Consider the following 26,792-nt stretch of genomic DNA (forward strand, 5'->3'; position numbering starts at 1 on the left):
TATCACCCTGGGATTCACAAAGCTACATGTACACATTCCCTTCATCTGAAGAAAATCAACAGAAAAAGAAACAATGAAAGCATAGTGTACTAAACATTCATGAAATTATCCTTAGTTTTTCAAATAAAATTATTAATTTAAATGAATATTAATTTGTGAATGATGTTATCTATTAATTAATTTTCCGAAACAATATAATGTAAGAGGCCATAGGGCAGTTCTCTGTTAATCAGGCTGGGAGACTGAAAGTCAGTCAGATTTTAATTTCCTTTTTTGTTAGGAGAGAACTACTTGCTGGTTTCCTTGTTCTTCCTACATGTCTTGGCTTTTCTGTTTCTTTTCTGTTTGTGTCTCCTGTCCCTGTTCCCACCAACATCTCTGCTACTTCTGCTGCTCCTGACACTGCTGCTGTTGAAGACACAAGATAATGATCATTAAGGTTAGTTCTAGTATTTTCATCCTTTTACATATATGTGAGTGCGCTTGTTTCTCATTAGACCTTTCTGATCTTTTTCGTGATCCATCTTTGTTGCTCTTTCTCTTTTTTCCACTGCCTCTGTCATAGCAATACTTGTACCCTTGGTTCCTAGGCTCCCTGTGCTTCATTTGCGCTTCCCTGTTGCAGAAAACAAAATGGTTTTTATTTTATTCTTACATTACTTACTGATAAAACTTGAGAGTTTCTCATTGGGACATAACACAAAAGGGGGGGGAAAGGCCTGTTGACCCACAGGAAGACTGCTGCTCTCTTGCTCCAGTGAAAGAGAGATAAGTCATGACTCAAGGGATTAAAACTGTAACCACTGTGTTAGCTTTTATAACCTCCCCCCGGCTTCCACTTTGAGTAACAAAGAGCCCAATACAAGTGTCACAGCATGCCTTTTACATAAAAGCCACACATCCACACTGCAGTTACCTATAAGTTTTAAATTCTAGTGTTCATATGACCTCTGGAAACACACATGCAAAAACATGGTGAAATCAGTCTAAATCAGCACTGGAGACATATTGGACAAAGCAGCTGCAAACATGTATGGTTTAAAATTTATAGTCCAATGGTTCTATAAGTGAGTGAGATGGTCTTTTCTGTGTCTACATTGAGCACCTTGAGCAATGGCGTGTCCAGCGGGGTGGCCTGGGGGGGCACAGGCCACCCCCCCAACCAGACTGGCCACCCCAGGTGCCACCCCAAAGGCAGAACAATACAATTCAATCAAATATCAAATGTCCGATTATGTTTTCACGGTGAAGCTCAGATATCCGAGTGTAAGTGAATGCAGCATCGGCTTCTGCGCTACGTGCATCACGTTGGCAAAGGTAGGAGAGCCAAGCACGAAAGATGGCACCGCAGGAAACAATTTTTCGGTGAAAGAAAATGAGGACAGAATAAATGTCCCGGTAAGTAATATTAAGTTTGTTGAGTTTAGTAAACTTCGGTGAAATTAGAATACCAAGGAAAAAATAACACTTAAAGAATTATTGCAGCCGTATGCTACTGAGGGCAGCTAACATAAGAGTTATGAGTTATAAGATATAATCTAAGTCGTAACATTGCTGTATGGAGCTGCAGATTTGGTTGCAGGTTAACATAGCTGGACTGGCCATCGGGCATACCGGGCATATGCCCGGTGACTTATTTTTTATTTTTATTTTGTAAGGGCATGAACAATGAGAGGTGGTGGATTGGCCAGATGCAGGTCGATGTGTAAAAATAACTCAGTTGTTTGGTGGTGGCTATGGCGGGGCTTCCACAGAGGCCAGCAGGTGGATGAGGGAAGGGGAGGCAGGAGGAGAGACCCGAGGCAGCCGCCGGTCCGAGTGTCAGGTGAACTGAACTTCAGGTAAGAAGTTATGAGCTGCAGTCTATCTGGGTCAGATATAAACTAAGTTTAGGTGGAGTTTATTTTTGTTGTGCTGACTTTTTACCGTCAGTTGCAATAACTCATACTGCCCGAACTAGCATGACGGAGTTTCTGTACAGCTGTTCAGTTGCTATGATGTTACTGATAGTGAACTTTATTTTATTCATAAGGTTAGTTAGTAGAGTTGCCAACGGCTCCTTAAAAATGGAATGGTCCCTCATTCAGAGAAAATATTATGCGTTTGGTATTGAGCTGAGAAGAGACGCAGTTTGTCCCGAACTTTAGCTAGAATGGAAAAAGACAAAGCTGGATTTATTCTGTGTGTTTACGCTGCACAGCTGCCTCTTCTCTCATCTCCCCCTCCCTCTTCTGTTGCTACTTCAATCATGAAACTGATCAATGATCAGCTTTTCTCTCTTGTTTATTTATCGCCCACTTTGTGCCAGAAAGAGGAAACCAGCAGATGTCGCGCTAAACAACAGCAGCACGTTTAAGCTTGATCAGCTGTTGTTAGAATTTATTTAATATTAATTTCCAGTATCAGCTGATGTTTGCTGGAGCCACAGCTGTAAAGCTGCTGGTCATGATGTCGGTTTGGATATGTGGTGAGAGGGAAACATGAAGATGAAACCAGGAGATGCCCTTACTGGATCATCAGAGCTGAACAGGTGATGGAGAAACAGGTTTAGGTGACATGAATGAGTTGAAGGGAAGTTATGAACTGTTTCTGAGAGACAAATAACACCAGGATCCTTTTTTACGTAGCTGACAGCTGGTAACTGTGCAGGGGCGGGTCTAGCAAAGTTATGCCAGGGGGCCAGGTAGGGAATTAACAGGGAGAGGTGGGGCACAAAGAAATACTTTTCTTTCTTATTCTCATTTAAAATATCTAGCTTTTATTAAATAATTATCTAAATCTTACAACCAAAGTTTTTATCTGATGTAAAATGTATAGAAATCATACATATACCAACAAGACAGTGTACATCACTGTCACAACAGCATTTGTTTTCATTCAAAGGCTTTATGGTTTTAATACCTGGGGGGCCGGTCTCTAGTCAAAATGCCCGATTTTCTGTCCCGGTCCAGCCCTGCAGGTTAATACTGGCAGTGTCACCATGCCAGCTGACTGTATTTCATCGTCAGCCAGTGTTGTTCTTTATCAATATTACCAAAGTTTACCATAAGGCAGCATAGCAAGTATTTACTTGCTTTCAGGTTTTATTCAAATGTTAGTCTTTTCAGTTGTTTCCCCACTTTTTTCCTGTTTCAAAATCAAACACCAGTTTGTGAGAAGATTATCTTCTTTTTTTAAATAGGCAGATAAAATTTTACATTGGCATTGGCTAATTTGTCAATTGTTTGTTACAAATGTTCGTATTTTAATATTCAAAAATGTTTTTGCCCAAAACATATGTGCACTACATGTCAGTAAAAATACTATGCAAATATTGCTGTCCTTGAATGCTGAGTAAACACTGACAAAGCACTGATTGTATCTCTTGTACTTTATCAACGCAGTATCTAAAAACTTTGCACCGTAGTGGTTAAAATCTCATTCTAATAAGAGTTAAAAGCTCATTCGGTTATTAGGTTTATAGGATTATTGAATTATGGTTAATGGTTGGTAGAATTTTTTTTTTAAACATTATCTGCCAATTACATCTGCCACCCTTCTCCAAATCTGTGCCCCTACCTGGCCCCCCCAACAAAAATTTTCTAGACACGCCACTGACCTTGAGGTACCTTAAAGACCAGGAAAAGGCTGATCCAGGCGTGTCACTCCCCAATTCTCTGCCTGATTTTCTCTCTAGGTACTAAATATCCTATTAAAAATAGCTAAAAATGCCTGAAAAAAGGATGTTTAAACATGTTTTACGCACTGCTTTTTTTGGCCAGTAAACCTATTTTATTGTGGTACTTATTACATCTTTGGACCAATGTAATGGCTCTGTTTTGTAATATTTGATGTCATGGATTTTATCCCATTATGCTGGCAGCTTGTTAAACTGTCGGTCAAACCACCTAGAACACTGCTTACAACTGAAAAATGATGAGAAATTCCTCTGTTGTTATCAGGGATGGTCAGTAACACCTTAGTGTAATCCAATTACTTTTTTCAAGTAACGAGTAAAGTAAGTAATTACTATTGCAAAAAAGTAATTCGATTACTGTTACGTTCCCATAAACATGCTGCGTTACTAAACCGTGAGTTTGTTTGTGAGAGTGTCTCATGACAATGATGTACGAACATGCGACGTGTGCAACAGACGTGTGTAGATTAACAATGGATAATATAAAGTGCGGGAGAGAGTACAACCATGCAGGGTTTAAAGATTGGAAGTACTGACATTACTTTAAGTTTGATTCTGTAAAAAGTGACAAGAACATTAGCATCTCCTGTACATTCTGCGTGGTAAGAAAATTTCTTTCTACAGCGAAAAATTTAACTTCAAATCTGAGCAAGCACCTATCACGCTGCCACAGCAATGTGAAATTCACAGAGGAACACCCAGATCCCCCCAGTGACATGACTGCTGCGGCACATTTTTGCTGTGTTTTACTTGCATCTATTTGAAAGAGTGAGTGTAAACACAAAAAATTTTTATTTATTTTTTTATATGCTGGAATATGCAGAAAATAGGTTTAAATGTTAAACAAATAATCTCCACTCAGAGACTGTTGCATTCAATTAAATTTTTGCTTGATGCAATGTGCATGTAGTTAAAAGAATAAAACCAATAAAACAAAAAAAGAGGCTTTTTCATTTGGTTCAATATTATATGATGGATTATGTTTTTAAAAAGTAACTAAGTAATAAAGTTGCTAATTACTTTTGAAAATAAGTAATTAGTATAGTAACAGGATTACTTTCTTGGAGAAGTAATCAGTAATTAGTAACTAATTACTATTTTCAAGTAACTTGACTTGGCTGTAAATATCAAAGGGTTAAGCTGCTAGCATAGTTTCTCATTTTGTAATTCAGTTCACAGCAAAAATGCAAGAAACCATGCTAAAAATTGTTGTTGCTCTTTTAAGGCCAGGGGCATTTAACAAATTGAAAAGCTCTTCCTTGATCCAATGTCATAGTATGGAGGGACATGAATAACTTTCAGATGATATTAGTCTCAGATAGTGTTCTTGCGAGAAAACGTATTTTCTATTGGAACAAATCAACAGAAGTAGCAAATGTACCTCAACTCATCATCTTGCCACTTATAAGAAAGGAAAACACTGGAGGATTTTGCCTACTGCAATGAAGTGTTTGGAAGAACATTGAGTGATAAATTATTCAGATACCTGAAAGCATCATGAAAGAATGTGGACTGAGTGGCAAGAAAAGTGCGTTTGGGTGCAGTACTACTGTGGTAGTAAAGACGGCCACTGAGGCGAAGTTATGGAGTAGTTATAATTCATTTAAATACAGCTGTGAAATCATCCACACCAGTGAAGGTATTGGTACTCAAAAAAATGCCGCTGCACTCAGGTTGGCATACACTCAGCTTTAACATCAATGTGGGCTCTTGGCTTTGTGTTAGCATGCTGTCTGTGCAGATATTTCCAAAGTGCCGATGTTGAGTTAGAAGTAAAATGCAGCTGTTTCTGTCCTGGATGCAGTTTCCACTTTACCTTTATGCTCTTGTCTTTTCATGCAATAAAAATAAAAGTAGTGTCCATATCTCCATTCATCAAAATTTGTAGACCCATGCATCATTTTCTGCCTTGAACCAATATCGGCTGACTGTAACACAAGTACGTAGAAATATAGACGTTTGATGTTTTCTGTCTTTCTATCGGTCCTGAATGCAGATAACTTTATAACTTTATAATGCAAGTAACAACATAAGTGGAACTGTAATGTGATTACTGAATCGCAGTAACTTGTTACATTACTCCATTTCTGAAAAAATTTTACGTGTTACTTTCTAACACATTATACCCAACATGGGTTAGCTCCAACATAGTTTGTTAATCATTATGTTTTTACATTTATGTGGATACATATTTTTTTATCTCCTCCAAATTAAATTTGTATGATTTTGTTTGATTGTTTGAATTTTATCTTGTGCTTTCATTGCCTCTTCTTCTTCTTTTTCTATATTCCACCACATGAATTAACTCAGCAATGTTGAAATATTCTTCATTACTGTATTTTTATTTTACATGGTCTCTGATATATACTCATATTCATACATTTTTTCATCTCCCAGTCACCAGTTTACCGAATATCAGGACTGATTTATCGTAATTATATTTGGGTTTTCTGTCTGCTCTTGGTTTTCCATATTTACCAGCAAGCTTTCTATGCATCAAGTCTTTGGATCCTCACCAATTACTTGCCCACCTTAATGGCAACTATGTTATCAGACAGAGACCAACTAGTTCTCTGCCTTCAAAGAAACATTGTTTCCTATTTTAGAATTCTGTAAATAAAATCTTTTCCTTCTGCTTCAGTGTTCTACATCTTTCAGTCTGCCAGCACCATTAGTTTTATTACAGCGAAAATCTTACCCACTGCTAAGAGTGAATGAGTAGTGTATTAAAATAATTTTTCCCCTCTCTATCTAACTTGCTCATCTCGCCACCTTGGCACAGCAATAGTCTGTAATTTTAAAATAATCAGCCTGACCTTTAAGAATCATCAGACTAAAGGCACTGTTCACGTCCCGTTTTTCCAAAAAGTCTATAGAAAAGTACAGATGATGCGCTGCTTATGCAGACAGTGTGCTCACACATAGCTGGAGTAATTATTATCATTCACTTGAACAACACAGAGAAAGAGAGAGAGAGCCTTAAGGGGCAACTGTTGCAAGTAAAAAGCTAAATATATTCAATATTTGTAGACAGCTCTTGTGTTAGCAGCAGGGACTAGGACTCTAGGCCCACATTTGTTCTTGCTCAAAGCCATTAGTTTTAACACAGAAACATCTCACCACACATAATACCATAAACACACTCAAATGACTCCAGAGGAAAGAGTAAATTATAGCATAAAAGCCTCCTTTCACATATATTTTTTTGTATTATTTTATTCAAAATTAGTGCTCAAGCTTGACCGGATGAGCACTACCGTAGAATTCACAACCTGACTGAGAAACCCTGATTCTTCAGAGAGTGGTGTTGTGGACACAAAGTACAATTTTTCAATTAACACAACCTGTATAGCAAGGGATGACTGCTTTGCAGTGAAAAAGAAATTTGTTTTTTTTTTCTTTTGTAGTAATTATCATTTAAAACACAATCATGGCCAAATAATGCAATCTTTATTGGGGTTGTCAAGCTTACGTCTTCTATTTGAATTTGTGATAAACATGCAGGACTTTTGCATATTAGAGCTGATTAACATGTAGATTCTTTGTATCAAGGTCACATAGCAGAATTTATACATAGTGTTAAGCTCACACACTTTTTAGAAATTTGATATTTAGGTAGAAAGAGTTGTCCTTATTTTTAATTTTCTACATATGTTCATTATGGTAAATTACATTGTTTTGGATTAACTGACATGTAGGATTGGTTCAATGTTCTCTGCTAGATAACCGGTGGTATAAAATGAGTAATTAGCTGACTAACTCTGGGTTTTATGCTCTACTTCTGCACAGGTTCATATAAAAGGCACAAATCAAATCAGACTCATTTAAATAGTAAAACGCTATGTTCTTCTAACCCTTTCTAATCTCACCTTATTCAGTTTTTGTATATTAGTATGTGAGAACAAAGACAGGGTCAGTGCATTTTACAATCATTGGAGTATAAATCTAAGACTAAATAAATTGTATGTGAGAAACATGTATGTTTCGTAAAATATAACTAGTATGCAATGACTTGATCAGCTAATATACAGCAAGCAAGCACACAAGTGTTTCTGGCAATGAGTGAAAGTCCTAAAACAAAGATATAAAAGCTGTACGGTCACTATGAGTTATAGCCGATATTATAGTGCCTGCATCTAGAAATATGTAAGTTAAAGTCAAGTCAAATTTTTATAGCACATTTAAAATTTAAAATTTCATGCCATATAAAATATACATAATTAACAATAACCAGTCAACAATAAATATGCACTAAAAAACACACTAAAACAATAAAAACATCCGGGTATCCTGCTCAGCAAAGTGTCGAGCAGTGTTTCAAAATGATTGAGTGACTGTGCAACTGTTTTGTCAAAGATTAGGTTGTTTAAAAGTGTCACAGACCGGCTCTGGGGACTCGGAGTCCGTGAGCAGTGGGGACTATGATTGTTGTTGTTGTGATTATTATTATTATTATTATTATTATTCTCATTTGGTGTGTCGTCTGCTCTGCCTCTGGTCTCTGTCCGCATCTGTATGTAGGCAGGTGTGTGTGTGTGTTGCGGTTTTCTGTGGCGAAGTTACAGGCACCTTCAGGCCGTGGCCTGGCTTGAGGACTGGCCACACCCGAAGTCCTTGCCACACACCTGCTCCTCATCTGGGCTCGTCGGGGGAGCTATTTAGAAGAGCGATGGAGCTTCCACCGACGCTGGATTATTGCGTTTGACTTCACGTCAGTCTTCTAGCGTAGTCGGAAAGTCTGTGAGTGTATGCCTGCTGGGATAAAGTGTGTTAATGGCTGCCTCTATTGTTTTCCCTCAGGAGGAATGTGGGACGAGAGAGAGCAGTGAGCACGGGGAGTGCAGAGACACTGGAGCAGAGAGCACTACACTGGGACTTTTTGGGAAGAAGACACGACATGGGAGTCTGGGACACTAGGGGATTTATTGCTGCTTACTTCACCACCTTGTAAATAAACACTGTTTGCACTGAAGAGTCTGGCGTTTGGGTCCTGTTTCCCCACCTCTCCACAGTCTGCCGACACAGACCGTGACAAAAAGATTAGGGATCACCACCAAAAATGCTGTGTTACCTCTGTTTTTGAGCCTGGATTGACAAATGTCCAAGAGCAATAGTTTCATAGACCTCAGGGCTCTAGTAAGAATGTAGGGCTGTAAAAACAACCACTGATACTCTTATAAACAAGTAATACAAATTTAAAACAGACCCTGAAATGGACTGGAAGCCAGTACAGAGGCCAGTACAGGTGTAATGTGATTAGACCATTCTTTTCTGTCAAAAGGCGAGCTGCTGCATTTTGTACAGCCTGCAGAAGAAGCTAGGAGCAACTGATAAAGGCAAAGAATTATTAATAGTTAAACTGAGAGGTAATGAAGGTGTGATTACTCTCTCAATGTCATGTGGAGGGAGGTAGGCCTTCACCTTACTGTGGAGCCTCATTTGAATACACAGGTAACAACAGAGCTAATCTGTTTATCTTAAAAGCAAAGTCAAAAATCACATCAAGGTTCTTTGAACTGGGTGACAGTAAGAAGCTAAAAGACCAATGGTGCTGTCATACTCATCGAAAGTGTTGAGTTGCCCAAATAAAATAATTTCTGTTCTATTTTTATCCAGGTTGAGGTTGAAATTTAGATACCAGATGATGCAATAGCAGTTGCACTACACACTGCCCCTCTCTCACCTGGACCAGAAAAACACATATGTGCGGATGCTGTTCATCGACTATAGCTCCGCCTTCAACACTATCATACCATCCAGACTCATCGTGAAACTCCGTGACCTGAACATCAACTCCTCCCTGTGCAGCTGGATCCTGGACCTCCTGACAGACAGACCTCAGGTGGTTCGGATCGGCAGCAACACCTCATCCACACTCACACTCAGCACAGGTGCCCCCCAGGGATGTTTGCTCAGCCCCCTGTACACCCTGTTCACCCACGACTGTACAGCAACACATAGCTCCAACACCATCATCAAATTTGCAGATGACACCACCATCATCAGCTGCATTTCTGATGGAGATGAGACAGCATACAGGGCAGAGGTGAGAGCCCTGACATCATGGTGCCGCGACAACAACCTGCTGCTTAACGTCAGCAAAGCCAAGGAGCTCATCGTGGATTACAGGAGACTGCAGAGAGGAGCCCACACCCCCCATCCACATCGAAGGAGCAGAGGTGGAGAGAGTCAGCTGCTTCAGATTCCTGGGCATCAACATCAGCGAGGACCTGAGCTGGTCACACCATGTTGGTGTGATCACAAAAGCAGCGGCTCTTCTTCCTGCGGCGCCTGAGAAGATTCGGCATGAACCCCAGAATACTTACAAACTTCTATCAATGCACCATTGAAAGTATTCTGACTGGCTGCATCACCACTTGGTACAGCAGCTGTAATGCTCTGGACCGCAAAGCTCTGCAGAGGGTGGTGAGATCAGCACAGCGCATCACCAGGACTGAACTGCCAGCCATACCGGATCTTTACACACAGCGCTGCATGAGGAAGACACAGCGGATCCTCTCTGATCCCAGCCACAGACTTTTCACACTCCTGCCGTCCGGCAGGTGGTTCAGGAGCATCCAGACCCGCATTACCAGACACAGGGACAGTTTTTAACCACAAACTATCAGACTTTTGAAATGCTGACATTCCATACACACCACTACACACTCACTACAATTACAGGACTCTGCACACTGTCACTTCAACAAATGCTACTTAAATGCTCACTGCACAACTTTGTACAACCTGCAGATACTCTTGCACAAACTTGTAAATACCAACTTGTCTTAAATGTAAATACCAACTAAATTCTCTAATATTTAATACTTTTTCCTCTCTTTTTTTATTGTTGTTATTATTATTATTATTTTATTACTAATAAACTGCTATTTTCTGTTATTTTCTTCTCAATATAACTGCACACTCTCTATATGCTCATGTAAAGCTGAGGAGCACGAGGCAAAGAATTTCATTATGGATAAATGTGGCTACACTGTTATCTGTACATGACAATAAAACTTGAAACTTGACAGGCAAACAATGTAGAAGTAATTTTAAAATTTATCTGGCACAGGCACCAGCTCTGGGAAAAAAATGAGTTTCTTGAATGATACTGAAAGAGAAAGACAAAAACATGTCACACTAAGAGATAATAAAAAAAACTTTGGTGAAAGGAAAGTAAAAACAGATGTAGGTGAAAGAATGTCCAGGCCCCAAGACAGACCCTGAGGCCAGGATAAGTGTGGCATCAGGCACAAGAGTAGCCGAGGAAAATCAAGAAATACATGGGAATTTAGACTATGCTCTAACCTCTAAATCCAAATCTGATGTTTCAAAAATGATGAAAATGAAGTTGCATGAAAAAACTGTTTCCCCCTAACACAGGCAAAACTTTGGTAATTTTGAAATGTTATTCTTTAAATAATTCAACTAATAAATTAAGTGCAAAGGTAATAACGTGCTAAGCTTTCAGGAGTTTTGTTCCGAATTAGCAATAGCCTGATTTGGTTGCACAACATACCAGCAAACCTTTTTTTTTCAGCTATTAGCTCCTTTTTAATAAAATGTGAGCCATACCCTCTGTTAACGCTGAAGCGAGTCTTGGAGCATAATGATGCTTTTAATCCAACCTAATAGAAGATAATTATCATTTTAATTTCCTTATCACACTAGAATTTCTTAATTCCGTTATTATCCAGGTTTGATCGAATTATCCAAGAGGTATTAGATCTATGCCTTGTGTGAACTGATGTCAAGAAAAAGAGGATATTGCAATTCGTCACTGTGTTGTGCAAGGTCGGGCATATGTGTGCATGAAGGAAATGAAGAATATCTGAGGTACTGCCAGCTGAAAAAGTTACGTTTATCATCCAAAGCTAAAATTTACAGTTAGGGGGCAAGTGTTGACCAAATGGCCAATCAGTTACTCAGACTGAATGTGTGCCCGAAAAGTACAATATATCACTCGGTCTGAATAAATGTACTGGTGAACAATAGCCTTGTGGAATCTATTAGTAGTGGGGTTAAATCCGAGGCATGATGTCACAGTCACAGCTAATAACCAGTAGCTGATACTTAGAAAACCTCTTGCCACACTTTGCCTGTGTGCATGAGTAAGCAAAGGACAAATAGGCTAGCTAGTTTCTAAATGAATAACACATACATGTAACACTCCCACTGACTTAGTCAGTGAACAATAAGGATGGCTAGCAAAGCTATGGAGGTCTCCATCTGCTTCTCTGTCCTGCCCACACACACACTAACAATAAATCCCCCTGGGCCTACTCTAAAAATAATCTAGAGCCCAGTAATAAATCAGCGTAACAAAAACATAGAACTTGTACATATGCATGTGTGTGTGTGTGTGTGTGTGTGTGTGTGTGTGTGTGTGTGTGTGTGTGTGTGTGTGTGTGTGTGTGTGTGTGTGTGCGTATCTGAATTCTGATCATCTGACCAGAATGTAGGACAAAAACGTCAGCAGAGCCACTAACGTGTGAGGAGCACACACTGGGCCAAAGGAATAGTCCTGTCAGCTGGGACCAAATCTGTAGAATGACTCTAAATCTCTTGTGTGTCTGTCATGCACATGTGATTCCCATTCTTCAGATCTTCTACATTTAGCCTATAACTTCCCATCTGTCCCATGTCCCACTTCCCTTATTTGACCCAAAATGTTGCTTTGAGCTATATGTATAAACCTGAATTCAAACATCTAGGGCATAAACACTCAATGAAATGCTCACCACTTCAAGTAGGAAAAGTGCTGAACAGCACAGAAAAGCATGTAAGGATATTTTAACAGAGCCCAGTACAGTAAGAAATACTTCAACTTGTCATTTTTGCTATTTTGCACTTATTTTAATTGCAAGTTAATTACCAGCAACGCTTTTACAGTAGCTGATGCAGGGATTTGTTGTTATCAACAACATTACAGCTTTTGAAGCCAAAGAAACAGAAGAATTTCACCTGCATTGCATATATTTGTAGTTTCAAGTATTTAGAGGCAAAAGGGGTTGGCTATAGCTCAGGAGCAATAGCAGGCCATCTACTAATCGGAAGATGGTGGTTTGACCCCTGACTGTCCCAGTCATGTCAAATATCCTTGGGCAAGTTACTAACCCCAGGATGTTCTCAATGAATGTGTGTGAATGTTAGATAGAAAGCACTTACGTGGATAATACACGAAAGAGTGCTTGTATGTCTGGTAGACTAGAAAAGAACTGTACATGAACCTATTCCTATTCCAGAAGGTAAAACCCCACGCAACCTAACAATACTATAAGCCTGCCTTTTCCTATAGTACGAGCTTCAGGTCAGCTGAGGAGTGTGTGAAAAGATGTGCCTGTGTGTATTACAGTTGACAGCTGTCTAAGTTAATAATAATTAAATAGAAATTTGGCTAATGGTCAACACTGAGAAATGTAGGGCATGATTTGGCTTGTTCACATGTTAGCATGTATGAGTGCTTGTACAGCAGGCGCTCAGGCTGTCACACTATAGGGTAGTAGGGCACTATGTGAAAATTGGAGAGGAAATTATACTGCTCCGATCAGCTGTGAGCCTCAGAGAGAGAGAGAAAAAACAATTTCCATGCTGAGGAGTGCAAACTCAATCTTTCTCTGGCAATAACTGGCAAATATAGCAAGTTATTCCCTCATCTCACTGCACCAGAAAAACTGAAATAGTTATGCCTGTGCTGGCAATAATTTTTCCTTGTCTTGCAATAGTCTTGATTTCTGTCACAATGGCCTTATGCTCTTTTGCAATAGTATGCATTTCTTCACTAGGGCCATTTCTCACAATAGTGTGTTTATTTTATAGCGATCAGCTGGAGAGCCAAGATGGTAACCACTCACAAATACAATGCCTTTAGCTGTGTTAATAGAAACATTTTTGGGTAAGTTCAAATACTAAAATAATGTCGTTTATGTCTGTATTTTCAAGCACAAACTTAATTATTTAGAGAACGAATTAATCTATAAAAAGCAACTCTTTTTTAAAGTGTATTTTTTTATTAACACTTGTCTTGAGCAACTTTGGTTCTTCGGTTCTCTGCCATCTAAGACAGCAAACATAACACAGAAGCGGCTTCACAACCATATATTGCACTAATATCTTGTCCCTGTCTGGTCTAACCTGAAAAAACAGAGCTACAGAGTTTTACACTGCACCTCATGATCATTTTTTGGTTCTGTTTTTGTCTTTTATCTAAAATTTTCAATTGCTCTACAGCAAAATTCTCTCTCTTGCTCTCTTTCTCTTGCCCTCTCTCTCCCTCAGTGTGTGTGTGTGCAGGCAGGCTGCAAATACACACATACTGAACAAGGCCAGGAGAGAATGAATATCTGGATTACTTCCAATATATTATATGTTGCCTAATCCAGAAGGCCACAGCTGCACAGCAGACATTCAAATTCAACTACTGCAGAGGCACCCAACAGTGGAGAAAGGAAGAACAAAAGGAGAGAGTACACTGTGCTAAATGCAAAGCGCAAACTGAAGCACATACATTAAATAAAATCATCATCAGTTCACATAGACCAACCTATAATAGGAAGAGGAGCAGCCCTCCTTCTCTCTATTTCTGCTTCTTTTGTTCTCTTTATCTTGACCATGCGCTCTGGATCTGTCTCTATCCTTGTCATGCTTTTCCTGCAATATGTAGCATTCCCGAGCCTTGGTGGTATCAATCACTCCAGGGCTGATGGTGATTCTTCCTGGGATTAAAAATGATACACCCATTAAAGAACAGAACCAAACCAGGTCAGAAAATTGGGGAGAGCAACTAACAACCACATGCATTACCATTTGTTTAGCAATTAGCTCTGAGCTTTGAACCAATTCTTCTCACCTATTCTCACCTATTTCTTTTTCTCTAACGGTTAACACAGAAAAAGATCTAGTAAATATATTCACATACTGGAAGTTCAAACTGAATATGTAGGGGAGCTGAATAGTAAGGATTATGATTCAGTTTTCCAATACTCAAGACAGCTGAGAAATATGAATGAGAGAGCACGGCCTAAGGTAATTTTCAGAATGGTTGAGTGCTTGGACACCATACCTAACAGGTTCACTAAGACAGTGTAATATACAGTACTGATCTATCTTGAAACAGTTAATAAATATGAAACACTATCTCTTATGGACAAATGTACATACTTGATGAAGCTGATGGGCTGTTAAAACTTGTAGAGTTCCCACTGAAAATAGAAAATAAAGAAATATGTGAAAATCCTATATTTACATCAGACCTTTACAGATGATCCAAGTTTACATTCTTTTTTTCAAACTTCAGTTTCCATAAATGGCATTAAGAAGGCTTTCATGATAGCATTTTTGAATTTTTTTAAAAAGACAAATTACTGTTACTGAGCAGAATTTATTAAAACATACAATTAGTAGTATTAGCAGATCTAACAAAAGGACAACATACATTACACATAGATTTACACCAACCGTATGTGTCTGAGGCCCAGAGTTCTGAGAACTGTATAAATGATTCTTTTGGTTTTGAAATGTGATTTATATTCCAGTTCTGTATTATTTATAGTTATTATGTATACTATGTGTTTTATTGTGCCATTTATTAGATAATTCCCTTTTGTCATGCCATTTGGTTCTCTCAGTCTTGTCTCGGAATTTGTCTTTTTCTCGTTCTTGTTCTCCTGTTAGTTGTGTCACTTTATTCTTGTCGCCCTGTTCTGTTGTGGGTCACTTTGCTTTATTTTGGTGACCATTGTTCTCTGTGTCTTGTGTCAAGTTTTTCTTCTTGTGTCATTATGTTAAAGGTCCTCGGCTGTTTTCACACCTGTTACCACACTCTCATTTTCTTGTGTCTATCGTCTACGTCTCCCTTTGTCCTTTATTATGTTGTCCCTGATTGCTGTGTATCTCCTTGCCATGTGTTCCCAGAAAGTTTCTGGTATTTGGATTGTTTGGTTCTGCTCTGTAATGTTTTTGGATTTCTTTATTCCCTACAGCATTGAAGCTGAGTTTTGAGCTTATTTCCTGTTTCCTGCATCCTCAATTTGGATCCAGCTACAAGATGACCCTCGACAGTCTCTTTTTATCTGCTTCTGGCAGATTGTATTTGTAATTGTCTGTTTACTGTCTTTAATGTTTAAGGAATGTTAATGTGCATTCTAAAAAAGGAAACCGCATGAGCAAACAAATTTACAGATGAATCAGTGAAGGAAAAAATAAAAGAAGCGGGTCTGCAAAAGGATCAAAGCACTTTTACAAATGCACAGCTGTGTTCTCCAAGTGTTTGAAGTGACTGGCTCATTGTCAAGGCATAGTGTGTGCTCGCCAACGCAAGAGGAACGGATGGAGGGCATATTACTGATAAAATCTGGGTCTTCTGTCCGTCCACGTGGCCAGGGCACACTTGCCTCCAACTGAAAACTTCCGAATGAGCTGAATGTGAACTTGGCTTTTGTTTGAAGCTCATCCAAATGAACGCCTTTCCAACAGGTGTGAGCCCAGTTATGTTGCTCCATAAATCCAAAAGTAAACAGTTCCATCGCTGAGGAATTTTATTTTTGGCTCAACAGATGCACAAGAAGTTAAAAGACTTACTTATGAATGGAGAAGAATCAATGAATGGAAGAGGGAGTCTGGTTCTCTGAGCATGTGACAGGTAGCAAAGCCCAAAAAGATTGGTAATGTAATATACACTTGAAGGTTGATAATGCTCAGAATCAACAGCTTTGGTCGAGGAGACTGATTGAACACACACCAAAATAAAGTTATAGATGTGTGTTAAACCTCTATGGAAGATATGGCAAACATGCAAGTCATTATCATGCTCTAACGTTCCTTTATTAATAGATCACAGTTTTTATACTGATTCGGCCTCCCTCTAGGATGACTAAAGGAATATTATTGTGAGATATGTATAAAACATAGATGAACATGATTTTACACTACCACTGCCTGAACAGTTAACTTTACCACATTAAAATTTAGCTCATTTTGAATAATTTTTCCAGTGATTTTTGTTTGTTAGTTAATTTTCCTACAAAGGGACATTTTCATTTTGAGATTAATTGCTACATCCTGTCACTATAAGGGAACAATGTTGTAGAATTGCCACAGTCTAATCAGATCTTAAGTATTTTTGAAGCCCTCAGGACCCTTGGCCCTCATTGCAGCATGGCATGTCAAGGCCAAGATGATGCCAGAAATACCTGCTGTTCCTAATAGCCCCAAGGGAAAGGCAACAGTGAAACCAGGACTATCACTGCACATGTGTATACTTTTTTTTAAAAGTTTAAAAGGAAATTATTCATAAAGCACACAGGAGATGGCTGGCAGAGTTCATAGGAACAGTAAGTCCCTGAAGGATGTGAGGATTTGGCAGATGGACTGAGATGTGAGAAAAACCATCTTTATGGACAAAGTACTGAGCACATTTAGGCACACATCAGACACAGCAAATTGGGGGAAGGGAAAAAATAGGAATGAGAAAAGAGAGAAAAGATGAAGGAACAGGAAGCTAGTGAGACAGACAAACAGAGCTGGACTCAGGAAGGCTGGATACAGACAGCATCCAAGTGAAACAAGCACAGCAGCAAACACAAATGGAGTAGGGCTGCATTCATTAACGTGTAAGAAAATGCAAGAGAGCCTTGGGTTCAACGTGGCCCACTTGTGATCTAAGTTGTGTAAATTACTGCTGAAATGTGGGAGTTTGCAGACAGGTTGTGACATAGATCGGAAAAGCAGAGTGGAGGGGGTGCCTGGAATACTGATAAACAGGAGACTGGAGGAACAAACAAGGTTGCTATCTTGCTTTCTACCTTATATGGCCATTGATTCAGTTGGAAGATGAGCAACAGTGCATGGTGTACAGAAAAGAAACCCCAATCCAAGTTGATCTTTAGAGTCTAACTAGAGACACCTGGTCTGTTTCAGAAGTTGTTTTATCAAACTTTTGAGTTACTTCCTTTCACACTAACGTAATAATCGCTTGACTAATGATTTCTAGTCCAGTCTCTGAGTAACATTTTTCTTTCCCTCCCTGCACATTTGCTGAATTTGTGAGGGAGTCCGGTTTTCACTTTTTCACTGACACAGTAACCTTCAGTTTCTCCTCATTACGGTCATTACATAAAGAGCTGACCTACAACTGATGCATAAAGATAGACACATTATAGGGCTCACCTGACCGAAGTAGCAGTAGAGGAGGGAGGTTGGGGACCTGAGCAGGAAAAGAAGACAGCAAAGTTATCTATTGTTCTCTTCAGTAATACTGAAATTCCAAAAAAAAAAAAAGATTTTAATACCGTAACTACATTCAACCTCAAAAGGGAAATAATAATATACCCACAATAATTTGCTGCTTTAATTAGAGCAAAGAAAATAATTATTTAATTATTGCATGAAAATTCACGAAAAAGCTGCATATTAAAGGTTGTACCCCTTAACAGTTTAGAAGGTTTAGAATATTATACGTATTCCAAATGCAGATTTTGTCCAACACAGGCCAAATATTTTAATCAAATGGAAACAGAAATAGTCTAAAATCACACATTAAACGTGAGAAGATGTTTTGTTATTATTAATATAGCAACAAATAACAGAAACACAAGACAAATAACAGAAACAATATAAAAGAATATGAAAAAATATAACCCATTACCAGGAACATGCATTCATAATTTATAGTGCTGCATCTTTTAATCTTAAGAAATTAGATCAGCCTCAAAATGTCAGTGCAACAAAATGTAGCAAGTGCTACTTGCCTTTTCCTCCATCAATAAAACAGAACAAGTCAAATGCTTGAGTGCACACTTAATGGACCCACTTGTTATAATGCTCAAATTTTACGTGACCAAGCTGCAAAATCAGCTCTCACACTTGCTGTACGGAGCCAATGTGTGTACACATAAAGACACACATACAAGCACACATATATAGAGAGATTCCTTTGAAGACTCAAGGCACAAGCACACATTCACATCTGGATACCATCTCCTACTTTTTTTTTAAAGACCCCTAACGTGAGAGTGGCTAGAAACAGCTTGGTTGAAGCAGGAGGAAGAATAATATGAGCTGCTATGTGTGCTGTACATATGAGCTGCCTGAATTTGAAAAGAACATCAAGATGCCGTCCTGTGAATAAATCTAAAACACTGTTTTTTCCCTTTCAAATACAAGTTCCACAGAGTTGAGATGGCCCGAAGTGCTCATGGAGGAGTGTGGTTTTTGATACTTGAGACACCTGGACACCCAAAGAAAAGAGCAGAATTTAACATACACGTACAAACTTCTCAAAATTCAAGACATCGAAGTCTGAGAGTGTAGCCTGGAGGGTCTTCAGGTAATTCCCTTTAATGTGATTCCATGATGTGAATAATCAGGAACATGAAGAGTGCAGCATGTAAAAAAACATCTGCGACAAGCTCTCATTACTGCAAATAGATGAGGTCACTGCATGAGACATCACAAAGAGTTTGTAGAATGAATTATACTACAGAAAATCTAAGTGGATTGTAAAATGTGATTGGCAGTATTAGTAACTTTGCTAATGGAATGCTATGCAATGCATACTGTATACACAAGCAGATGCACAAAGTACACAGCAGCTTGTCCATAAACATGCCATCAAGGTTAGCGTGAGTGAGTAATTGTTTTTACCTGTGGTGATCTCAAGTGAGTGTTTGATGGAGGCTAGAGTTGCATGCTTGGCAGCATATGAGAGAGCAAATGGCTGAGGGCTAATTGCATCTGATTGTTTTTGCGTGGTTTTGAGTCTCGTGCTAATGCTTTACAGAGCTACAGGCTGCAGTGTTTTAGATGGAGCTGATATTTCACATGGGACAACTGGCTGCTGTTCTGCACTGCAGCACAGGCCCAAGTGATCTTTGTTAGTGTAAAGGCTACTGTCTCCCATACTCTCAGATGCAGCAATCTGCAAGGACAGATGTGCATAAATCTTCTTGCAGTGACAGCATCCTGTCATTACACTGTCACCTGTTAAAAGCACAGCCATCAGCTCTTTACAAGAAAACTAGCATTCTCCACTCTAAAGCTGAAAATCAATACAGGGCACAGATTTTTTTTATGTTATGAATCAAAACAAAACAAAAAAATTATAAGGTTAAAAAAGCATTTTTTTAAAAAGTCTTATTGGTAATAGTCCTAATGTTGCTCTGATTGTTCATCACGGGGCATTTACTTGCATAGTCAGTTTTTTAAAAGAGTTTAAAAATCTGCTCAGTTCAGTCAGCGAGGACATTCACATACAAGCTCTGTTGCTACAGTGATTATAGTGACCCAGTAACCAGCTGTATGGAAGATTAGCTGCAGTGCACAGCAGCAGGCAGCATCACCTTCACTGTGCTGCACTGATAGATGACACAAGTACAACCCTGTAATGACACAGCTCCACTCCAAAATGTGCACCTATGAAAAACACTTGGCATCTAATGTGACCTTACTGAAAAACAAACCAAAAATTAAAACAGCCCCTTCTTTTCCTCTGCCCTATTCCCCACAGTTGGGTCTGTTCAGCACTTTTCTCGTGCCTCAATCTGCAGACCCAGCAACTTTTTTCTTTTTTTTACCAGGGGCTATTTTTATCATGCTACACATTTGCCTCACACAAGGAGACAGGGCCTATAACTTAAAGAAAGGGGAGTGGTCGGCATTAAAGCTATGCATATAACTTCAAAGCTGGTGCCGGCAGGATGTTTGATATTTTGGCTGTATTAGTGGCTCTGGCACGGGTTTTGCTGTGCAGTATGGGGCTCGGAGGGTAAGGGGCAAGCAGGCCTAAGCCGGCATTTCTATTTCAGAGCCTTTGAAGATGAAGATATGGCATGTGCTCAGCTGTGTGCTTGCGCCAGGGAGCCTTCCTGGATTTCAATATGATTCACTGCAAAGACTAAGAGGAAGTCTAAAGACTGATGGACTCCCACCTGGACAGCACTAGATACCTGACTGCAGGAAGACATATATCCATACAGTGCCTTCAAACACATGCAGGCAGGTGCAGAGATACACACGTATACACACAGTTAAGTTCACCTCTGTCCTTCAACTCCACAGGATAATTTATTATGACACGTGTTGCAGCTTCACAAACACATGGTCTGATTGCTATTAGTCATTTGTGCAGCTGCATGATGCATGATGTGTCCAACAGAGGGTTCTCTTTGGGGCCTTAACACCTGAAAATCTTAGTATTAAATTTAAATATTCTCCCGCAGATAACTCACATGTTCATAATTATCATGTCACATGAAAAAGAACATACAAGAACCTTTCTCAAATAGTTTTGTAAATATAGTAAATAAGCATTAATATAAGTAAATGTGTTGCATTCCAATAGCAGAGTGACTTACGTGGTGGAACTCTCTTTTTAATAAATTTAAAGAAAGAGTTCTTGCTGAGTGGAGGTGGCAGCTGATTAGTATTACTGCTGTCCTCATAATGGCACATCTCACAAACAACCTGAAAAATAAAGATAGTTACTGTTATTTATGACAACAATAAAAAGAAAGACAGCGACAAACTATCAACAATAAAGTTGTAGGCTGAACCAGTAGCTTAATACACATATAGTTTTTTTTTACAAAAATTCTGTGCGGAACACAATAAAAATGCTATGTTAATTGAAATTCCCATAGTTCAATCAATTGTCTGCAGGTTGGTTCATGCCAAAAGGTTTAATTATAGCTTCCGAGACTGATCATTTCAGGTCCTCCTGCATTGGTGCCCATCCTTATTAAACCCATACTAACATAATACCTGAGTATTGCTGCCTCCATCATTATGACATTGGTGCCCATCCTCTCTGCTGGATTCAGGTTGTCCTCCAGCCAAATTAGTGATAGGATCTGAATCTCTGTTGATCAGGTAATATGATAAAGACTGTACAAATACATACAATGTTTTGATAATGTCCTAAAAAAGGCAAGTGGGGGTTCTCATACATAAATCCTTCTTTTTAATGTGATGCTGATGTGCACTTATATAACATTTTTAAAAACAGGACATTCATTTATCCTAATGTCACTTTCAATGTCCTTACTTAAACCCCCTGCAGGTCCATTAACGCATTAAACCTCCTTATCTGGGTCATCTTGCCATCTTCACAAAACAGCCCTTTACAGCCCTAAACCCTGCTACACTCACCCCGAGTGAGCTCATACACACACATACGCACACAAGTGGAATGTTAACCCGCTTCTGTCACAAGGACTTTATCAACAGTAGAGAAAAGCATACATAAAAAAGTAAAAACGCCTACATCTAATGGCAACTCAATAGGGAAGTGCCTGCAGCTCCTTAATGTCTCTTTGCTCCAGATCTGAGAACACAAACACTTTTGACCTGAGCTGCACAAAAACAAACCAAAATCTTTACTACATTATCATGTAACACACTAGTAAATTCCTTAACCAAACAGTAGACCCTCTTTGAATAAAGAGGGTCTTGGTCAATCGCTGTCACATAGGGAGAGAGACATGACACACACATGACTCAGATCTGTGTCCTCCTCCTAAGGGTAAACTTGCCGATGGAGAACAATGACATCAAGTAGGACAGATCTTAAACTGGCTGGCCATTTCTGTCAGTCAGTCTCAGATGATGGTCAAGGCATCCAACAGACATCTTAATCACCATTAAAGTAAATGAATAGAAGCAGTGGTAAAGAACCTGTTTTGCATGGGACAGCTTCACTCAATGGCTGAAAGCATGGTTTTATAAATAGCTGCAAAGTGCTTGCTGAGAGTGAATGTTTTTTCCTAGCATTAAAAAAAAAAAAAAAAAAACAGGCCCCTCATGAGTGTGTACACGATTTTTTTTTTTGATTCGTTGATGACTTACTTTGCATCTAAGCACAATCCATCCATAAAGCAAAACCCCTGCAACTGTGTTACCCTATTTGACAGAGGTCTGTTCACAGTGTTATTTATGACCTCGAATAAATCAAAACCAAATTAACAGGATTTGTTAAAAATTTTAATTGAAATCTGTTTAGCAATGCACCAAAAATATCTCTTTGCAGGAAAAACACACTTGTCTACACATAAAGATTTGGCACTAACTGGGTTATAAAGCCCAATCTAGTTATGTTTGATGAATTGGTCGCTGCAATCGCAAACTGTGACGTCAAAATGCCAAACCTTTTATATTTGCACTTGTCTGCAGCATTTTTCATTAGTGAGTCATGGCTTGGAAAAACACACCGCTACACTCCTGGAATAGCAACAGAGGAGGTCATTTACAGAAAGCTGAAAATCTCTTTTTTTTTTCTATTGTCTCGATCCACAAATTCAGTGTCATCTAAAAGTCCAATGCTCCCACACTGATGGATGGCACCTCCAGCTCATCCATTTTGTAAATGTACCAGCAGTGCCTAAATCATCTAATGTATCAAAAGAACAGTATACAGTAAACAGAGACGCTATTCGCCTAATCAGTTCTACAATTATATATTTATTACACTAAATTCTAATGAATTACTACAATTTTTAACTAAAACTACAGCGGCTGTTAAAGTTGGAGTAAAAATCTGCATTAATTTCTGCTGGCATAGGGTTACATTAAAGAACCTAAAATGGAAATACTAATCAGGGTTTTTCCTGACTCCAATTGGCCTATGAATGTTAACACAGTTATTTTGTGTTCAGATAAGTCTTCTTATCTTCAAATGAACAAAAGTGGTTTAAATAGTCTCTGCTTAAACCTTTTACCCTGCTCAAGTAAAGCACAACTGTAAATAAGCATTGACTTGTGCCCAAGACAAGCTATGATCACAAAGTAGTGTCACTGTTGTTAGCAGATAAATCATAAATGTATGAAATATAAATACGGGAAAAAAGAATGGCACAAAGCCTAAATTTTTTTTAAAAAGCTTTAACCTTCGATGAAATTTTGCCTTGGGCTTTAACAGATGAACATAAGTCTGTGTTTACCTCAACATTTTGCAATCCCTTGCCAAAACAACCCTAATATGCTGAGCACATCTTAGGATCACAGAAAACAGATGGCATCAGGCAGATAGTTGCCGTGTCACAAACAAACAGAAAAAAACAGCTGCCAGCTTCTTCTGGCTCTGAGCTCAGAGCAGTAGCATAGAATGGGATAGAGGGTGTAGGACTGAAGGCACAAAATATAACAGTATGGAGAAGACATATTACTGACCTGAAAGCTACAATAGATGGTCTGCCTGGGGAAGAATAAGCACAAAACACCTCCTCTTCTTCATATCCAGTGTGCCTCTTCTGGGCCTGAGCAGAATAACAATTTCTCAAGTTTCAGTCTGATTTATTATTCCTAACTATGTTCTCCTGTTTAAGTGAAGGGTCTCTTTAAAAAGAAGGCTGACTAAATCACATTAGTGATAGCATTATCTTACCCTGTCTTTAGCATTTACCTTTCTTATCATGCCATGAAGTTTTGCTTGTTTCCTACAGTAAGCATTCCAGCTTTCTTCATCAAAACCATAGTTAAAGTAATCTGAGATGTTAGCACCTAAAATAAAAACACTAAATGGTAATGAATAGGTCTGAATGTAATTACTGAATGCATACAAGAATCTCATTGATGTGTCAGGTCAAACAACAATACTTACCAGCTTTTCTCCATGGCTTTTTCTCCAAAAACTCTACTTTCTGGTTAATTTCTTCATTTCCTTGGACTTTTTCTAACAATAGGTCATTTGTAGTACCTGTAAATCATCCCAATGCAGACATAATGATGTCACATACATTTCATATATTTGTCACATATATCGTCATTTCTCATTTATTTTCAATAAGGAATATTTTAAATCATAAAGATCTGAGTTAAGTCAGCTGATTTGCAGTAATGAAGCTGACATTCTCAATGTGAACTAATTATGAATATGTGTAAAATGACTGAAAGTGTACTTTTTTAAATGTCAAATGGTCACTGGGTTCTCTAATAGGCTGATCGTTTTCACTGTAAAATTCTATATTTAAATTCTTGGCTGACTCTGAGGAGAAATATAGTCACTGTGTGTCTTTGGAAGCTGAATGCATATCAGTTAACTGATATAAGACATTTATATCTTATAGTCTTCTTATTTCTTAAACCAAGTTTACAATAAAGCCTGGTCTTTGTGTGGCTGTTTTGTTTAATGTTTCACTGTCATTTGTGTTGCCCAAAAATCTCAAAAGGGTTGTCACTACTCACCACCTACATGTTGTGTCCTCCTAAGATGCATAAATGTACTGCAAGAAATAAGGAGGCCCTCACATCATCACCACTGTTATCTCTATCATCATCATTAGTAACTTTAAATAACAGAAAGAAACACTTCTGTCTGTGTTGAGTGCTGATGACACAACGCGTTAACTTAAACACTATGAAAATATCTCAAAGCAAATTTTTGACAGAAGGGGGTTTTTGACAAATAAGGCCCATTCATAACATACCTAACAGCTACAAAAACACAATAAAAAGCTGGAAAAATTCAAAATAATATGTCATTATCATCTTGGACAGCTTTCAAATTGTCCCATAAACAAAAGAAAGGGATGAAAATAATATCAAATCATCAAAATAGAAAAGAATTTCCACTCACACAGATAATTGTCAGAATGATTTTACATTACTGCAAGAACACTAAACCTTGATGGGTACAAGTGAAAAATGGCATTTAACCATGTCTATTCACGTTCAGGTTTTTCATGTGGGTATTTTTTTTCCCATTAGGCACTGATCAACGTAAGTGACACTGTTGTTCTTTAAATTGCTTGCATGATTTCAAACAAATTCCCAAATGCAAAAACAACTAAACTATCCCGCCCAAAAAACAACATTGTTTAAGCCTTAGTATCCTTTACAGTCACTAACTGTAATTGGCATGTTATGCTACATTTATTCTGAGGCATAAAGGCTGGTGTAAACATACAAAAAAAAAAAAAAAAAAAAAATCAGGGCTCCAGTTGTATGATTGCTAACATCCCCATTTCCCAGCTCACAAACAAATACCTCTCGCCTGACAGCGAGTTAATGAGCATCAAATTCTTTTTAATGCTCGACATGACTGATTGCACATTTCGGGCAGCACACAAGGTGCCGTCACATGTATTGTGCAACTATAATGTCATTATCGTACTGTGAAAACTGTATTATACCTGAACGCTTCATTAGTATAATACTGTTGGAAATAATCATGCCATTACAGTTTATTTTCAATTTGTCTACTGCTCACTGCAATTTACGGCCTGTGAGACGAGTATCTAACTCCTTCTAATTCATGACAACAAAATTAATATTGCTTTGTAACTTTCAATAATTTTGTATTCTTTTGTATTGAATTGTTTCCTTTAGTTTTTAGTGGTTTAACTTAATTTAAACAACATTTCATGTATATATTTTTTATTATTTAGAATATTGTCTTGACATATAAAGGGTCCCCTGCTTGGTTAGCGTGGGGACCCTTACTGGTCCAGTGTCGAGTACCACTACGCCTTATATACATATATGCACATATATATACACGCGCAATGCCAGAACAATGGCTGTACACAACTGTAAATTTGCACACTTATTTATTTAAGGCACTGGCTACACACCTGGGTGAGAGTCCAACCCTTTGTATCTCGTGTCGGTCATCTGTGGCGTTCATGTCATATACCCCTAAAACAAGGAACTTGGAGGCACATTAAAATCAAAGTGGCTCTATTGAAAACAGAAGAAACAGCTGGCCTCTTTAAACTAAGCTATGGTATCTTTCCGTTAAACGCTGGGGGAAGTGATTTAAACAAATATAAAGAGGAACTCATAACTCTAAGCATTAAACATTTTTAGGGGTTTAATTGTTTGTGCCAACTGTCATTTAAATTCGTTTTTTAATGAAGGAAGCTCGTGTCAACAAATCGCCATGACTAATTTCAATTAGCTTAAAATCCATCAAGACTAATTAAACTTCACATGTTTAACATAATTTTTGAGATTAAATTTACCCGCTGGATCTTCCCCCTTTTAGCTCTTGTCGTTCTTGGTTATGGTAGTGAAAGTCTAGATACTTCGTGAGAATATTGCATAAAAAGTTTTCCTTTATTAACTCTGTAACGATTGTTCTCGGGATACTGCTTATTGTCATAGCAACGACGTTTGGGTGACG

At 38.4% G+C, this 26,792-nt stretch overlaps 1 protein-coding gene across 2 annotated transcripts; it reads right to left on the reverse strand.

The window, feature by feature from the left end:
• Window positions 1-26,786, reverse strand: fip1l1a (FIP1 like 1a (S. cerevisiae)). Of its 2 annotated transcripts, none has more exons than XM_085266443.1 (13): window positions 26,632-26,786; window positions 26,242-26,318; window positions 24,854-24,891; window positions 24,270-24,365; window positions 24,072-24,169; window positions 23,840-23,925; window positions 21,437-21,533; window positions 21,031-21,139; window positions 17,846-17,882; window positions 14,840-14,880; window positions 14,223-14,394; window positions 500-616; window positions 1-405 (listed from the first exon to the last, which is right to left on the reverse strand). In XM_085266443.1, exons 2-13 carry the CDS (start codon window positions 26,292-26,294, stop codon window positions 288-290), a joined length of 1,062 nt encoding a protein of 353 aa, XP_085122569.1. In that variant the 5' UTR covers window positions 26,295-26,318; window positions 26,632-26,786; the 3' UTR covers window positions 1-287. The 2 variants fall into 2 exon arrangements, with proteins under 2 accessions (XP_085122569.1, XP_085122568.1); XM_085266442.1 differs by having other exon boundaries at window positions 1-408.
• Window positions 26,787-26,792: the final 6 nt, after the last annotated feature.

This window comes from Mchenga conophoros, linkage group LG23 (assembly GCF_057382185.1).
Source record: "Mchenga conophoros isolate Kocher_MC1m ecotype Shallow Benthic linkage group LG23, M_conophoros_male_GT1.1, whole genome shotgun sequence".
Classification (NCBI taxonomy): Eukaryota; Metazoa; Chordata; class Actinopteri; order Cichliformes; family Cichlidae; genus Mchenga; species Mchenga conophoros.